Here is an 18,353-nt window from a genome sequence, read left to right as displayed (position 1 = left end):
ATCCTTCTCTTGACTCCATTAAAAGGGAAAGCACAGCTCCCAGGTGGGGACCTAGACTCCTTTCTTCATACTACTAGATAGGTATGTACAATAGCCAAATTAACTTGCCAATGTCCATGAACATAAAATCTGCCCAAGGCTTCAAAGTCAGCCACTGTAGACAGTTCTTTGAACTGATTTTCAAACTGTAAAAGAAGAATTTCTTCCTGTGAGCTATTAATAGCATAGCAATCTATGCTCAGAATGCTGATCTCCAGAGCTCCAGAAAGAAAACGAGTGCATCCAATTTGATTAGCTGGCAGAATTTAACATTTAGTGCACATATATAGAGTATAAAACATCACAGCAGCCAAATATATGATCTTGCCTATAGAGAATCAGCAGGATTTGGACTTCAGGACTTCTTTATACTATTCCACAGCAGATAAAAAGTTGGCTTTCTGTTTTAACACATTAAGGGAAAGATACAGATAATTGCTTTTGTATTACTTGTACAAATCTCAGTTGTTTTGTGAGGTGCTTGTCTGCACAGATACCAAGGCATAACAAATAGAGCAATATCCACGTGTTTCAGTGACTACAAAGCATTCTTACCATATAGTTGCTTCGGTTGTAACTTACCTGAGCAACTGTAAGGTAGTAACACTGATATCTCACCTCATTTATTCATAGGACTTATTGAAATCACTGCATGAGAAGACATTTCACTTGAATTTTTTCAGAAGCATAAGTAAAGTAAAAGTCAGGTTATAAATTATAAGTAACTGCATTTGGAATTAATTGTGTTCTTGAGCCTTTCAGTTTCACCTTTTGAAGTCTTTCTGCACACTCACAAAACAGATGTGATCATTTTTAAATTAAAGAGATTCCCGGGACTTGAAGGAATACAAGACACCCTCCTGCAACTTCCCCACCCCGCACCCAGGAGAAACAAAAGAGTGTTGGGAGACCAGCAACAACATTTTGAGAGCTGAAGAAACTCTGATCTACCCAATTAGTCAGACTGATGAAAAGTAGAGATTCTCTCCTTGGGAAAATTCCACTGCTTAGCTTTGGAAGTCTGATATGTGAATGAGCCACACTACAACCTCAAACCAAAACACTTCAAAAATTTCCACATAGGATGGTGTTTAGAGAGCATACGGAACATTTATTAAGGTGTGGGATCATATAATGAAGTTTTTAGACATAAAGAACCTTTGTTTGTAGGTCTAAAAGCCTACTTTAGGAAGCGGACTTCTAGAGCACACGTTAAGGCACAAATTAAGAATGTTCTCTTCCCTGAGAGTTTTAGAAAAATTTGGAGACTTTTAAGTAGCATTTATTTTTGGAACAGAACTAAAGAGAAAAGACTGCCCAACCTGTACTCCTTGTAAATCTTTGAAACCTTATAGTTAGTGCAACCCAAGAGGAAGCCCCAAAATAGAAGAAAATTGATGCTAAGCCTCTAGAGAATTTCCGATAGGCAGACCCTGACCAGAAAATGAACTAAAACTCTTGGGAGGAATGTAAATTACTCAAAGCCAATGACAATACCTCTGATGAGAAAGCTCCTAAACTGGGTCATCCTTGATCCATTGCTCCTAAAGCCTCAGAGAGCAAATCTCTTTATAGCTGTGTTTTCCTGGCTCTCCTCCAGGTTCTTCTTCTGGCACTTGTGCTTTTCTTCTGCCCTTCCTATCTCCCAGCTACAGTGGAAACAGGGAAGGAAAAGGCAATATTAACACAGTAGGACAAAAAGAATGCCTGGAGCTTCATTACAACAGAGATGTGGGGCAGTGGGGAACCATTTCAAAGGATTTCAGTTTATTTGCTCTTTAACAACTGAAGTTTCTTTACTCTTCTGTGAAGTAAGTGATTGTATATATAAGGCTAGATATAGTTTGAACTTCATTTGTGAAAAGTTTAAATTGGGAAAAGAGCCAATGTCTACACTGTGAAAATTTAGCAAAATGCCAACATGACATTAACACTGTGAGACAGTCCAGCAGTTGATGGTTACTTGCTTACACCTTGTACTTGGTTCATGAACAGTTCTCTGTATTTCACCCAGGAAATGTATGAAAATGGTTTTTATCTCCTCTATAGTACCTTTACCATAAATAATCAAAACTCAAAAAGAAATGTTAAAAAAGAAAATAATAATAAAAAAGAACAGGTTTAATTCTTATCCCAGTCTTCCTTTTTATGATCTACTCTTGCTCCTCAATTCTTTTGTTCCATTACCCAAGTCAATCCGCACCTTCCTTTTGCAAAAGAACCCAAACCTCTAATTCTAGGGCACAGAAACTTAAAATGGGAGTGCAGGCCTTGGAAAACAGAACAGATGTTATTTCTAACCATTCTTAGACTGGATTGCTAATTTATATTGCTCTGCTTTCCAACTATGCTAACAACCCAGGCATAATGTGGATTTGATTCCATTTGGGAACAGAATGCACTTGCTGCAAAACAACCAGTTAAAGCTTCTAGCAGTCAGACTGGTAACAGAAAACACAAGCCTCAAAACCAGAAACTCATTTTTAAACAGTGCACCCAGTTAACTTCTTCCTTTTCCTTTTTCCTTTTACACAATAATAAAAAATGCTCTACTGTGGCTCCTCAATAGGAGGAGCTGAATTTCTACACAAAACATCTACTAGTATGCTCTAGTAGATACATATTTTTAGCACATCTACACAAGAAAGAATAAAACCGACAGAGCAGCCATTTAAAAATTAACAATAGATTTATTTGTTTCTCCTTTACACACATAAAAATTTTAAAATACATGCTTAATAGTATAAGATTATCTTTACATGTGGAATCAGAGTCCCTTCAGAATTCTGCAACCCAGTTTGAGACATCACTGATGTCTGGTTTTGAGCATCCAACGATGGAGACAAATGAACTTCACTAACTCCATGACCAAACTGATTAAATTAAAAAGCTTTAGTAGGCAATGTTAGAGAAGAGATCTACCTGTACGATCTGTTATTCACCTGCCGTTCTATTGACTAGTTGACTCAAATGTTGGTCTTGGTGTATTAAGTACTTACTCAACAGAAGATACTCTACCAGGACAAGCTCAGGCAATGGATGGGAGGGAAAGATTGTAGAGTTGGAAAGGATTTACAGGGATCATTTAGTCTAACTCCAAACAGGACACTCAAAATTCAAATCCTATGTCCCAGTGCTGTCCAAACGCTACTTGAATGCTGGCAGCGTGGAGCTGTGACCTGGAGAGCCTATTCCACACCCAATAACCCTCTAGTAAAGAAATTTTCCATACCACCCAGCCTGACACTTCCTTCTCACAGTTCCATGCCATTCTCTCAGGTCCTGCCACTGTCACTAGAGAGAAGAGATCAACACCTGCCACTTCACTCCCCTCGTGAGGAAGCTGTAGGCCATCACGAGGTCTCCCCTCAATCTCCTGAGGCTGGATAAACCAGAAGACTTTAGGCTCCCCTCATACATCTTACTGTAGGTCCTTCACCATCTTTGTGGTCCTAAAAGTGCCTGACAAAGGGGACTGTCATATCCAGAGGTGTGACAGTGTAAAGAAATGTCTGACAATCACAGAGCCATTTGATATTTGGCAAGCTGGTAGATCCCTGCCAAAATACTCGTGGTGCCCTGTCATTAAGTGGAAACCCACTTCAAATGGAAGCCAAAACTAAATGGTGGCCACTGTGTATGTGTCCTGTCTTAATCCTTCCTCCCACGTTTCTGACAGTTATGAAGAGGACAAACTTTCTTTAAATAATAAGAGCTTTAAAGCTCACTGCATACTACGTAAGCTGGAACAGAACATTTTGGCTTCAGAAATGTATAAAGCCACAATCATTTAAAATTACAGCAACAAAATAATTTAAAAACAGTAATTTGGTCATATTCTGAAACAACATGCCATTGCATGCCGTTATGGCAAAAAAAACCACAAAAAAACAGCCTACTCCTGATACTCATCTATATAATCAGTGTCACAGACCTTTAAATCACATTCTTTTCCAGTATCTCAGATCAATGGGTATGTTATTATTCACTGCTCCTTGTTTTTTAAACACTGTTCACCTTGACATTATCTATCAGAATCTCTTAATGACATTTCCAAATCTTAGCAGCAGGAAGTTAGATTATGTAATATCTGCCATTGTTGGAAATTAAACTTGAATATCTCCAGCAACAGAGAAATGCTGTGCACACACCAGATGACTTTCTTCCTCCTCTTCAAATCTGAGCAAACAGTTACAAAGAAGTCTGTCTTAAGCTTGCAGTGTTTGCTAAATAGTGCAGAACCTCTGCTTAAGAAGTTAGCAAGAAATTAAATGTCTTGTGGGATTTCTGAGGGTGCAAGTCTATCAAAAGCATCAGGCAGTTGGTGAGAATGGTCCAACTATCTTCCATACATCAGCTTCTGCCCTGCATGGTTCCTGAGGCAGGGTATGCATAGCTCACTCATTCCTAACTACTACAGCAGATAAAACCACACCTACTACCTAATTTGGCATGTAAGAGACATTCAATGGTAAATATTTTAATTAAAGTGGGGAAAAAAATATTTTTTTTGTTTGTTTGTGTGACCAAATAATTGGAATGCTGTTACATTTATACCATCTATCATCTCAAAGCATTTCTGATTTAGTACCAATAATAACGTGTAACCACTGCTCCAATAGCTATTGGGTGGAACTTCAGGAAGAGTTTTTCATTAACAGCATACAGGATGCCTGCATAAAGGTCATTTAGAAAATAAAGGATGCAAAGGAGACTGAACAGAAACTTTGGGAAGGATGACTGAAATATTAAGTAAAAGAAAAAAAAAGCTCATGTACACACAGACACACACACAAAACAAAAAAAAAACAAAAATAAAACAAAACAAAAAAACAATTACCAGGCCATCTACATTATTAGAAACAAAACAAAACCCTAAGAAACATAGCCTTTTTTTTTTTTTCCCCCAAGACTTTGGTTTAGTGCTTTCCTTTAGCGCGATGACTTTAATGATGCAGTTCTTAATTGTGCCAAAGTTTGACATGAAATCACACAGTCAGAAGAAAAACCACAACCTATGGTAGTAGTCACCAACTTCACCTCCCTGAATACACAGACCTCGTTTCAGTTTTGCCTTAAGGTGCAACCACAAAGTGACCATCCACTTGGTAAGAACTGATAAAATCAAAGCATAGCCAAAAGGACTCTGCTGTGCTCAGATAATGTTCTGTTGTATTCATGTCTTACCAAGTCCCAAAGCTGTTGCTATTTAAACAAAAGAACAGTGATCCTTTGCGCATGACAATAATAAATAAATGCAGCACTTTTATAGCCTGTCCCGCAGCACTATGAATAAATGATCTAGACAGACATCCAACTTTTCACGTTCCTCTGATGACAATAATTCCTGACATTACTCTTCACGGTTTAACAGCCAACTCCTGAAGTGACGTCATGGGGAATTTTGTCCAAAGAAGAAACACAGCTGCTGAAGGTTTCCCTGTACCATGTCTGCTATAACTAGTGCTTCTGCCTGCTTTGGAGACACTCTGCTAACAAGTAAATTTTACTTCGGGTCTTCACATCTTAACTGCATATGTTTGGAGTGATATCACTGAAAAATATCAGTTACAGGGAAGGAAACAGTGAAACATACCAAGAATCTCCTGTAGTGTACACACTAGTGAGGGAGCAGCAAGGGAGAACCACTTAAAACTGAAGCTCAACCAGTAGTACGAAAACAGAGTTTTTTGTTTGCATTACTTCCAAAATAATAATGGAAAGTTATGCTCAGACTCTTCTTGTTTGCCCTCTGTCCCCCTCTCAACACATCAGCAGTAAATTAAGAATGCTCTGTACCAAAAGAAGCTCTGCTAACACATAATTACAATGATTTCATTCATAAAATACTTTGTGTAGAAATGCTAATCTCCTGTTTTAAGTAAACTTGAGCACTGTTGATTTCAATGATTCAAAAGGATAAAACACATTCAGTTGGTTACTTGCAATAGTCCTAGATAATCAAAAGCCCTCGTTTCCCCTTCCTCTCAAAAAAACAAAACAAAACAGAAAACAATGATGCAAGTATTAAAAGAAAAAAACCAACAATCCCTATTTAGGAAACAGGCAATTCAAACAAAAGTTGCCAGTGATGTCATTTCATTTATACACTGCCTGAGTCACAGGTTCCTGAGGAAGTGGTAACACCTACAGAAATACTGTATGAAAGTCAGACTTCCAAACGTGAAATGAAAACAGAGACATTTTTAGACAAAGCAAAACCCTCAAGCAAAATCACAACTGCTTTACAGACTTCCATTCACTCTTGCACAAATTTGAAAGAAATTTGTCACTAGAAATTAATTTGCTTATCCATTCACACCCTTCTGCTACCTGTGAGGGGAAGACTGGGCTGGGGAGGAGATATTCACAGGGGTTGGGAAGATGGGGGAAGAAGACAGTGATTTCCTGGCTGTCAAAACCCAGAAAACTCAGAGAAGGCAGGCAAGAATAGGAACCTTCACTGCCCAGCAGCTCTTCCAGGTCCATGCTGACATGACGTGGAAACAATTTTAGCAGCATTTCTCCGCACACTTTTAGCCCACGCTGGTTTGATTTAGAAAGTAAAATTATTTCAGAAATGAGAAGCCAGCTTTTATTTCAAATGCACCAAGCTCCTTCAGCACTGCCTCATCTTGGCAGAGATGTCAAACTGAAGGTTTTTAAGAGAGTACAAATATTGCACCAAAAGAGCAAGTGAGGAAAACATTAGTGGCTTCCTCAGTGAGAAAGAATAATGCCTCCTGTTTGTTTTTATGTAGTGAATAAGATCATTTCACTAGTAAATTAAAAAAAATGAATTATTCTGGTGTGATCAAACAAAAATCAAGTGTCTGGTGCTGAAAAGCAAATAAGCCTGAATTATTGAATGCTCCAAGGCTGCTGAAGCAGCAATCCACTGCCAAACAACTTAATAGCAGAAAGTAACTGTATGGGAAAGGAGGGAAGTTAAAAAGAATGACTGAAAAAAAAACATACTTTTTATTTGCAGCAGTAAAACACTATGGATGTGACCTTCAGTTACAGAGGCAAAGTTCTTTGTACTTCATATCAACATCCTATATAAATATCTATTGAAAAAGCAGGTTGGAACAGGCATTTAGACTTCTATAGCAGATGGTAACACAGTGAATACTCCCTGCCAGCTAGGAAACAACACATCTCTTCCAGAAATCCTGACAGCCCCTTTTTATTCCCAAGTTGAAGGAAGAAGGTGCAACTGCAGGTGAGGCCTGGCCTGACTAAACTGACCAAAACACACTTAGTACTTGAAGTTCAGACAAAAGCTATCAGGAGCTCTGCCAATCTTGTCAAAGAACGTCCAAAATAATTCCATGAGATGTGAAAAAATGCTACAGTGAAGCTGCAATTGGCAGAGACAGTGTTGTTGATTACTGGGGGGCAACCATCAGTACTTGAAATTATAGATGGTTGGAGTACTCATGTTTACCCTTATCCTGGAATGAGATTTACCTGAATTGGGAAACGAGATGAAAAATTTGTTGCTCTAAGATAGAGAATACCTAACGCTACTCAGCAACACTGCTACTTCAATGTATTACTATTAATTCTTCTGGGAGGAGCTTAAGTTTCCCTACTGCTGAGCCAATTTCCTTGGCTAGGTTAATATAGTTCTCAAGTGACTCATTCAGAAGAATTCACTACAACATGGACAAAATACTAGTCACCGACTGGTGGAATACAGACTGCTGTATAAAGCAATTTCAAACCAACCCCAAATAGATAATAATAATAAAATAGCATAGAAAGAGTCCGGCACTGAGTGCTAAAGAGTAAAGTGGCTACAGATTAGCCCAAGCCACAGCCCATTTTGGTTAATACTGCACGACTTCAAACAACTCTCAGCAACACTTTGATAGAACAATGGGTCAGAGCAACAGACTATTTCTTTTGGTCTGAAATAACTGAGAAAAAAAAACATAGCTACTCTTTGCTAAGCATATATACTATATTTCTCTACATGTAACAGATGAAAAGTCACTGCTGTCAGTAGTACAGGACCAAAGGGTATCAATAAAAGTAAAATGAGACTGAAAACATTCTTTGTCACTAGATTGCTGTTTTATTTGTTTGTTTAATTTCAAGTCCTGTCAAGTGCTGCACAAATAAGGAAACAAACTTTAAATTTTGGTAGCTGAAGTGGTAACAGAGAGCTAATGTCTATGCTAATTTCAAACCCATAGCATTACCTATGTGGTGCCACAGTATTTTTAAACACTGTTAGAGCTCTGGAGAAAATCCAGGGAGCTTTAAGGGAAAGAGATCTGGAATTTGAATGGAACTGGTAGGCAGGTTTTTCATAGATTATGAATTTACATACAGTCAGACTGTAACAGTATGAAGTTCTTCTAGGTGGTATTTCTGCCTTATACAGCTGTTAATCCAGGCCCTCTAAAAGAGAAAAGGTGCACAAAACCCTCCAACAAGAAAAGTTTTGTTTTGGTAGGCTATGCATGATGAGCACAATATTTGCATTGAAAACAATTTAAAACAAGGAATAAAACGTAAAACAATTAAATAAGCCATGTCAATGGATTTGGAAAAAAAATGGCAACAGGCTCAAGATATCTTCCAGATTATGTTCCTTAGGAAGCCTGTTAAGTTTGCCATGTAGCAAATTTTTCTTTGATGGCTTCTCTTTGGAGTATAAGTGCTTGTTTCTTTCTAAGTGAAGTATTGCAAATATTGCATTATTACTTAAAAACAAACAAGCAGGAAAGCAAACTAACAACAACAACAAACAACCTAAAAAATGAGGTGTAAAAATTTGGAAAAGTAGTAAGAAAAAATCCTTCCATCCAGCTGCATGTTCTTTCCAGCTTTTGTGTACTTTCAATGCCAACGCTGAACCAACGGAGAAGAGAATGGCTATTAGCACTGTGTTAGAGAACTGGCTGGACTTGCAGTGCAGAATAGAGATACCTTCAACTGGAAGAACAACAAAAAAAGTCTGACTGTGTGCTAGCTTGCAACATATGTAGTATTGAAAGAATGTGAGTTGTCCTCCCTCTTCCCATAGAAAGAAAATTAGGACTCTCCTTGAACTTTTAAGATGTGGATATGCTCTGAAAAGAAACCATATACGAATATCCTTATGGATTCAGTAATGGCTCATCGGTACTGTAAGAAACAAGCAAACTTGACTGGCATCAGAAGCTTAGTGATCTTTTCACATATAGTTGACATGAATGGAAATCCTGAAAACCAAAGTCTACTTTCAGTCGCTACTCAGCTGACATTTTTTAAAATCTGTCTTGAAAAAGAGGAAGAAAACTTAAAGAAAAGTTGGGAACTCGGTGAACTCTTCAGTCAAACGACCCAGAGGAATGCAAGGATGAACTAGGTATTAGCAATTCCAATCAGAATAGTTAGCATACACTCAGTAAGAGGAAGAAACAGAAGTGCTATCATGTGACTCTAAATCACAGAATGCTAAATAATAGCATAAGAAAAAGCACAGAAACAAAAACTCTACCAGTAAGAGTTTTCTTTGACTATGAGAAATTAAAAGGAGAAAAATTACAAATGACAGGTGAGAAACTAAAAGAAACCACTTATACATTGAAAAAAATTCAACTTTGCTATGACTTCTACTGCATGTATTTAAGGTAAGTAGCCAAACCTATAAAAGAGAACATTATACAGGCAGTAGAACAATAGTACTGATGGTAAAAATGAAATTTCCATCCATCTCACTGGAGTTCCCTAAGGATGTAATACCAAAGCCATTCAGAGCACAAGGAAGGAACATTTTTTTCCAGACTGAAGCTCAATGGTTATAAGGGCTGCAGCAATTACTAGAATTCCACTTGACAACAGTTCATGCTGTTGATCTCTACTGAAGCAGAATCCTCCTTTATTTCTTGGGAGTAATCAGCTTTCTAGGAGTAAAAATCCTATGGTTCCATTCCTTGGTGAATTTCTATACCAAATGATCTGGGCCATCATGAATCTTTCTGCATGGGTCTAAGTGTAATTTACACACTTGTGCCCTTTCTCCCTTTTAGAACCCAATGCTGAAGGCTTCAGACTCAAGCTATCCCATGCTCCATGGAGCAGATTCTCACACTGGCCAAACCACATACTGGGTAAAATTTTACTATCAATTTACATCTAATACAAAGGGCATGCCTTGAGTGGAATTTATTCCAGATTGATAGGCTACAATTGGTAAAGAGGATTTAACACCAGACTGAAAGCAAGTGAAGAAAAGTCGAAGTTTAACTTCAATTAAACACCAGTATCTGCAGTTGAAAGGGCAGTGCCAAGAACCTTCAATTAAGTACCTATAGGCCAGTAAATTAATGTGCTTATCTGATAATGGTATTTGAATTTGAACAGTAATGGGAATGTTCATAGCATTTCATTTCTATGTATTCTTCTGATTTCTTACTCAATTAATGCCTAGAAATTGAATAAAAGCCGAATAAGAACCATTTTGTTCCACAAGGAGGAAGAAAACAACATTAAAGTTGGACAACGGAAGTTATTCTGAGACACACTGAAGTGCTTCAGAACATCAAGGACATCTGGGAAGCATATGGCAGCAAGCAGCTCAGCCTCAGAACTGTATGCTACTGAAATTAGAGAGGTAAGGAAACACCATATTAACCCTGAGTTCCAAGTTTTAGATCTTGCATACTGCTGCAATTAAATAGATACACTGCATCTTTAACCTGAAAGTTACTTTAACAGGTAATTGAAGTTCAGATACTTAAAGTAACTATTAGTGTTCATTAGATTTTTAGAAAGATGTCTAATTTTAAATTTTCAGACAATCAAAGACCGCAGAAGGCTTTTACACACAGCAGTTTCAAAAGATAAAAATGCAGGTCTTTCCCTTTAAACTAGCCAGTACCAATACACGATTTAAAAGAACTACAGAATGCAAATCATACAGCTCAAAGGTAATTCTAGTTTATAAACTACTTAAAAATGTATATCACATGTTATCGATCTGACTGATCATTACCCGACCACCAAAAGATCAGTTTCCTATTAAAAAAATATATTTAATTCAGATATATACATTACAGTAAAGTTAGCTAGACAGGACATTAAAGCTTAAAGCTACTTTAGTGATCACAAAAAGAAATACACAAAACAACTAATGCTAACCTCAACATGTTTCAGTGAGTCTTCTTTTATGATGGGAGTATAGGACCTGCAGATATCCTTTCTTTTAAGGTGAATTTGACCTGACAGAACATCCTCTGATGTGGCCTAAGAGAGAAGCAGTGGAATTATCTGCACCGGATATTCAGAGCTTATGTAAACCAAGCTAAATTAATTGGATTGACTAGTTGGTCAATCATTTTCATAACGTATAATAGAAATAAAGACTGTTTGCCACAAAAAGCAATTCTGCCATCTTTTCTGAGCAGGTTAGTCCATAGTCTCCACAACATAAAGCCTTAAAACGAATTTCAATTATACTTCTAAATCCTATTGCAAGATAAAAAACAATAGATTTGCTTTCAGTTTTGTAGTAAGTTACTTTGCTATTTTACAAATCCATTTTTACAAATCCTTGAGAACCCAAAGATTCTCACAGTCTCAGCCATAGTATCTGAAGCCATTCCTCATGCTGCAGAAATTGAAATACTTAAATTCCAGTCAAAATGAAAATCAGAATCGGTGTTTAACACCTGTACAGTAGTATACAACAGCAACCAAGAATGGCACAGTTAGAAAATCAATTTCTTATTTTAGTAATACATTTAACTACAAGTTTTAATGAATCAATGATTCATCCTCAAAGCAATTTTTACTACATAGCAGAACATTCTCTAAACTTCAGCAGAGCATAAGTATGATACAGATCCATTTTGGTCTTCCCTGTGTAAATATAAGTCAAACCACATTTCTTCCATAGAATGAAATTATGAAATCTTTACAGAGAATAATTTCTCTGTTGGCACAGGTAAGAACAATTATACTATAATAAAGAAAAGGGAATCAATTGCACTACAAATATGTACTTTGAACTAGAAAGCAATGTGACATACACTGTAAGGGTAGGTTTTTACCCTACTCCTGCTCTCCCATAGGTAAAGATGCAGTTTATTTCCCAACAGGAGAATATTCTCAGTCTTAATAACGAACTCTACTTAAAGGTGCACAAGTGTTGGAAAGATGAAGAAAAAACATTTAGACAAGCTACTCAGACATGTCTGCTGACAAGTAAAATAAAAAAATGCAACAAATGAAATACCAAAGTTTACTTAAGCAGTGAATTTTATACATGTCTTATTAAGAAAATGGGGGAAAAAAAAGGAATAAGATTTAAACATAACCACGTTATTTTGGTTATTTACATAATAAAAATGAAAATACGGAGAGTTATATCCAGAAAAGACTGCTTTCACAGTGAAGATATTCATGCCAGTATGTGGTTTACAATCGTTCATATTCATTGCAGTTAGAATGGGTAAGCAATCATTAACTTGTCGAATAACAGATAAAAGGCAGCAATGCAGTTTAAAGTAGGTCATCTTCCACCTTATTCAGCTGATTTTCAGACTGTTTCATCATCACTCATGTCCCAGATCTGCAACAAAAAAGGAAGTGTAATTTTAGTTTGTGCAGTTAAAATGCACTTTTAATATGCCTTTATAAAATTAGTATTACTATTTGAAAGAAAGAGTATTACTATTTAAAAGACTGTTGACTAGAACCAATGGCTTTTTATGATTTTTTGGAGGTTTAGTTCATGGTAAATACTCTCCTTCCACTCAGTAAAGGCTTGTAGTAGCCTGTGATCAGGAAGAACATGGATACAAAGCTTTGAGCTAGATCTGGCTCTGAACTACTTGGTTCTGATCACTTGAACAGAAAAGTTCACCTTTGCCAGCAAAACCTGCCACCAATAGGAAGATATTCCTTCAATATCTTTCAAATCCTTCTAAAAAAATTCAGAGTTCAACACAGCAACATTGAATAGTTAATAGAAAAAAATAACTATAATTTTAATAAAAATCCTTATGACAAAATGTAATGTTTCTGGAATTTGAAAACGTTCTGAAAAAAGCTCTTAAAATCCAACCCCAGAAAGCAATTGCTCAAATATTTCTCTGCAGTGTTACAAACCATAAAATGAAAACTCTGAATGGCAGGATTTTTTCAATTCCTAGAAGCGTTGCAAAATGGTGGTGTAAATCCTTATGGAAAATACTGAAGGAACAGTTTGTTTACGAAAGGAAAAAAGAGTTTTCATCCTGCCCTAGATGAGCAGCTTGGAGCTTGCCAAGGCAAACACAAATGTCCAGCTTACCAGTCAGGGTCAAGGATGTGGAAAAGAAATACGAAAAACAAAATCTTTAAATAGTGTTTATGGTATGATTCAAACTGGCAGTAAGTAAGAAATTCAAAGTTCAGACTGATAGCCCATCTTTGTTGAGCCTAATTTTTGAAAACAAATCCCATAGATTTTAACCCCCAAAATCACTCCAAAAGAAAGGCAATAAATACTTTAATAAATGCCATGAGGTGAATCAAAGGCAGAAGTGAAAAAAAGCAGACTGAGATCCCTAAAAGTCTTCTTTATCTAGTAAGCAGATGCACTGGGAGCAGTGCCAGCTTCTCTGCTCTGTGCTTTCCCATCATCAGTTCTGATCTGAGCAGTGTGGGTGAGAAGGCAAGTACTTGCTGGTTTGTTTGTTTTTCACAAAGAAAGGCTGGTAAGGGTGCCAGTGACATGAGTAATTTTGTGATATGAAAATACTTCCATCCAGAAACTGTCTTGCTGTTCCATAGTTTCTGTAAAGCTCAGAAAGCCTTTTGGCTCTACATGTTCATGTGCAATGCTTGCATTACTGTAACAGTCCATCTGGCACAAAGAGCAGCTCTAACTACACAGTCATTTCTCTTTGTCGAAATCAAGGGGAAGAAATGCAGGTTTGTTGTTGTTGTTTCTCATTATTAAGGGCCCTTGTGAAGGCCTCAAGCAACTTGAAGACGTACAGTCCAAGCACAGCTCCTGAGCTCCAGCACACAGCACAGCCAACAGTGCCTCCTAAGTAACCCAGGCTTCTGGCTGTGGGAGCAACCTTACTTCTGAAATGTATTCTGCTATCTGAATAACATAAGCTAGTCATGGACACCGAGAAACAAAGACCCCTGAAATACAGCATTAGTAATAATAGCAGGAAAGTAAGAAGAAAAGAATAACAATTAAATAATTTTTCCATCTAAAACACATATATTTCCTAGGAGTCCTTCAACATGAAAGTATTTACTTTTTATGCACTTTTGCATAAAAAGATGTTTAGACTACATGCTTCATGGCTATGCAAATTTTGGCTATTATTTCAAAGCACTGAAATTACTGCAGAACAGAAATCATGAAATACAGAAAGCCAGGGAAGATAAAGTTCAAAATGAGTGTAGTGCCAAGAATGTGATCCCCAATTCAAGCCATGAATTTGGATTTTGCTTTCACTTCTCTTCTGTCCTGCAGCACACCTGGGTTAGTCAATCTAAATGCAGCTACACGTGATGACAGGATTAGTCATAAAATAGGAAGATAATAAACCAGCTGTCAATGTCAACCTCCATCCAACCTCTTAAATAAATAAATAAAAAGCCTGGACAGACTACCTCGAAGCACCTGTTTTTTTCAAGCACATGCTTTCATATCTAAACTTCTTTGGAGAGGTTCCTAAATGTCAGATGCAAATTATGCCTATTCAGGATAAAATAATTCCTGAAGTTGCTTTCTTAAAATGACAAGTATAAATGTCTTACATCATAGGAAGAATGGGGAAAAAACCCTGTGTATTAACTCAACTGTTCACAAGTTCCCAATGATTTTACACAGTTCCACCTGGCATTTTCAATAATCCTAATGAACAGAGAAAGAGTTTTGCATTTCCTTCCTGCAGCAATAACAGCTGGTACCTGAAATTTAACCTCCATGGCCATGGTTCCAAACTTAGCATTCACATATGGAAACAAGACTTTTGGCATCCTAGAATTAACATAAGTAACTCAAATAGGTAACTTCTGTTTATCTTATAAACAAACCTGCAAGAATATCAGCACATCCTTAAGAGAATTTCTGAATTTCTTGCCAGCAGTGATCCAGCAGCAATTGCACAGAAACAGCCACCTCATTAAGAGAGACAAAGCAAACACACCACCCCCACACTCTGCTTTCCACACCAAACTAAGATAAATTTACACACATGTGCATCAAATACACACTGCTTAGAAAACCTTGGAATACCTTTTTGCAAACCTCAGTATTTACTGTGCTATAAATGCTCCAAATATGGTTTAGAGTAAGAAAAATTCTACTGGCAGAGGTGAGGCTGAAAATTACATGTTACATGTAACAAACAGCACTCTTGGCTATCACGTGAGAACATGCAGCTTCCCACATCAATTACATCTTATCATATCTTGCATCTTGATTTAGAAATGCACCCTTATTCAGGGAAGCGAAACAAATGATAAAAGAATATATTCAAATATATGTTTAAATATAAAGTAAATTATTTTATGTCTATACAGCATGAGCTTTTTCATAGGCACTACATTAAAGACACTTTTATACATCCGAACTTCTGACAATCTAATTCCACAAAGTATTTGTGAACCTATACAGTATAATTCAAGGAACTAAGCACAGCAGGCTGCATCAACAATCCTCGTGTGGCTCCTCAATATTCTTCCAGGGTCAGAGACTGCATCTTTCAGGAGATGAAACTCACAGAAACAAAACTGCAACTTGAAATTCATTATATGTTCCAGTTCCAACATGCAGCTTTTTCAAGCTTTTCAGTACGGACTGAGGGGATGCTAATTACAAAGTTCAGCACCCTTCTTTCATCTCAGATACCTGATGCACAGTAAGCACTACCCTTCATCTTACTGAAACTGAAAACAAACTTCAAGCATTCTGCATATTAAACAATTCCTTAACCAGCCCCCTCTGCACCAGGGGAAAAAAAACCGTAAATGCACAATCAACACAGAGACAGCATTCTACAGCAGTGACAGTGTTTAGTTTTGCCCAGAACTTATACCTAGCTGCATGACAGAGCTTGCACAGCACTCTACATAATTTTCTTTGCTATCTAAGAAATGAAGTTAGTGCACCTAAGTAAGCATTCCCTGCTGCTCCCAGTAGAAACAGCTTACTCTGCAGTACTGGCAGTGGTTCCTCCACAAGAACTTGTCATCATCCAATCCACACTTACATGTTCTGCTTCAACAGCTTTCTATTCCTGCAGGATATAGCTAGTTGTTTGTTGTTTTTGTTTTTGTTTTCCCCAGAAGTGATTGCTTACTTCTATAACAAAACTAGCCAAAATCAAATTTACCTTACAGTTTGGGCCATAGACATTAATTATACTCCATTCAACAAGCTGAGATATCCCAAATACAGAAGATAATTTTTCTACATTCCTGTACACAATGCACATACCTACTTAGTCCACACTGATGACTAATTCCTGGCACTCATGCTATTAACACAAGTTTTCTTTTTTTGTGTCTTGGCTGGAAACTTCACAGTCTTTCCTGTTCAGATGGTTTCATACCTTGCAATAATATTCAACTACACCAACTTCATGCTTTTCTCCTTGGTGGTGTATGACACATGTTTTCCCTTCATAGACATTGCAAAATTCTGTATTTCCAGCCAATAGCCACAGCTTAAAATCTAGGTCAAGGTCACAAGGCATCCTCATTTTGATGACTACCAACACCAATAATTATTCCCTGTGTTTCTCTTGCATGTGTAGCCTCACTTTTCATATGAACTGCAAACGTTAGCCCATTGGTTTCCATCCTGGCAACTGTGGTATGTTAAAGAGCCCTGTGATCACCTTTCAGGACTGATTTTCTCTCATGCCCTCTATTCTATCAAGATACAAGTGTCTAGCATTTGATTTTTTATCCTTTTATTGTTTATTCCATTTTTGTATCCTTTAGATTGAGCACAAAGTGTTGTAAGACCTAGGGACAGAGGGATCACACTTTTTCTCAACACATCCTCTCCCATGGCAGGTTTTACACATACTTATACTTACTGCAACAGTTTGTTAACAGGCAATTTCAGCAAGCTCCTCAGCATGTGATCTTAGTCAGCTTACACACTTGAAACCAGACTATTTCCTGCAGAACTGGCATCTGAAGATTTTACATACTTTCAAAAATACTTAAGTAGAAAAAAAAAAAAAAGGCAAGTAAACACTACAGAAAGATTTTTTTGTTTACGCTGTAAACATTTGAGTTGAAAAATGTCTTTGTGCCTTCTAACTATGCTTCAGACATACAGAACATAGCATTCAACAGTAATCAGTATTTTTTATTTTTACAGTTTATTTTATCAAATTATTTTATGACAACATTCATGAAAGCTGCTCGCTTGCTTTTTACATCATTAAAAGATTTTATAACCATCCAATTAAAAAAAAAAAGTATACAAAGGTTTTTTTTGCTGTTAAAATGCCTTTGACACATTTCCTTTCATTGTTTCTCTTTGTTCCAGGATGAAACAAAGCAGAGAAGCAAGCAAATACAAAGCCAGTTTCTTTCCTCCTCCAAAGTAGGATAACCTCTTCAAGTGCTTTGCAGTTGCAAAGGCCATTTTTCAGGGCACAGCATCTGAGCTGTTGGAATGATGTCTACCTCTGAGGATATTTTCCACAGTGAAGCCTTTTCCTCAGGCTCTTAAAGTCTGAGAAGAAAGCAGCACAAAAGCAAACGACCCCCCCATCAAGAAGATGTGATAATTTCCATCAGCATATTTTGGTGTGGAATCTGAAACTTCATTTTTCTACCACTATCCAAACACAACAAGAGTTTCAATTAAAGGTAATTTAAATATTTTCATAGCAAAATTAGATTAGCTCTGATATAAATCCTTTGACTGAACTGAAGTTAAAAACACTAGTGTATATAAAAGTATACATTCAAATTCTTTTATCATCTTCTTGGCTCTTCTGATGAGCCTAGATGTTCTATTTTTAAATGTAAAAAGATGTGTAAATTTATACTCATTTAATTTCTAAATCCTGCAAAAAATTCACAATGGGCAAATGCAAATTCACTCTAAACTTTCATGAACTTGTAACTTGATCATATGCATAAATGGATGTCAGAACAATTCCTACCATCTACACATCTGAGTATATTCTATTCTAACAACACAGACTTTGTTTTGCTGTAAATCAATAGCTTGTCATGTTCCACTCAATCTTTCAAATTCACAAGCACTGTGTAACTGATATCTAAGACGTGTAAATGAGCTTGCAGGTCACACAAAATCAAACATTTCACAGTTA

At 36.9% G+C, this 18,353-nt stretch overlaps 1 protein-coding gene across 5 annotated transcripts in view; it reads right to left on the bottom strand.

The window, feature by feature from the left end:
* The window catches only part of ATG7 (autophagy related 7), a 113,898-nt gene that overhangs the window by 7,040 nt on the left and 88,505 nt on the right, over nt 1-18,353 (bottom strand). For 2 of the 5 annotated variants that reach the window (XR_016470065.1, XR_004169060.2), the window contains exons 19-21: nt 12,562-12,610; nt 11,179-11,283; nt 1,537-1,688 (exon numbers count right to left, since the gene is read on the bottom strand). Coding sequence is in view for 2 of the 5 variants with exons in the window: in XM_031609141.2 (XP_031465001.2) it covers nt 12,578-12,610 (33 nt within the window). In the remaining 3 variants the exon portion in view is untranslated. The other 3 variants (XR_016470066.1, XM_031609141.2, XM_090148061.1) reach the window with 3 other exon arrangements.

Source organism: Phasianus colchicus, chromosome 11 (genome assembly GCF_987193195.1).
Source record: "Phasianus colchicus chromosome 11, bPhaCol1.hap1.1, whole genome shotgun sequence".
NCBI classification, from domain to species: Eukaryota; Metazoa; Chordata; class Aves; order Galliformes; family Phasianidae; genus Phasianus; species Phasianus colchicus.
Note: the sequence above shows the minus strand (reverse complement) of the source record. Positions and strands in the feature narration are given on the sequence as shown.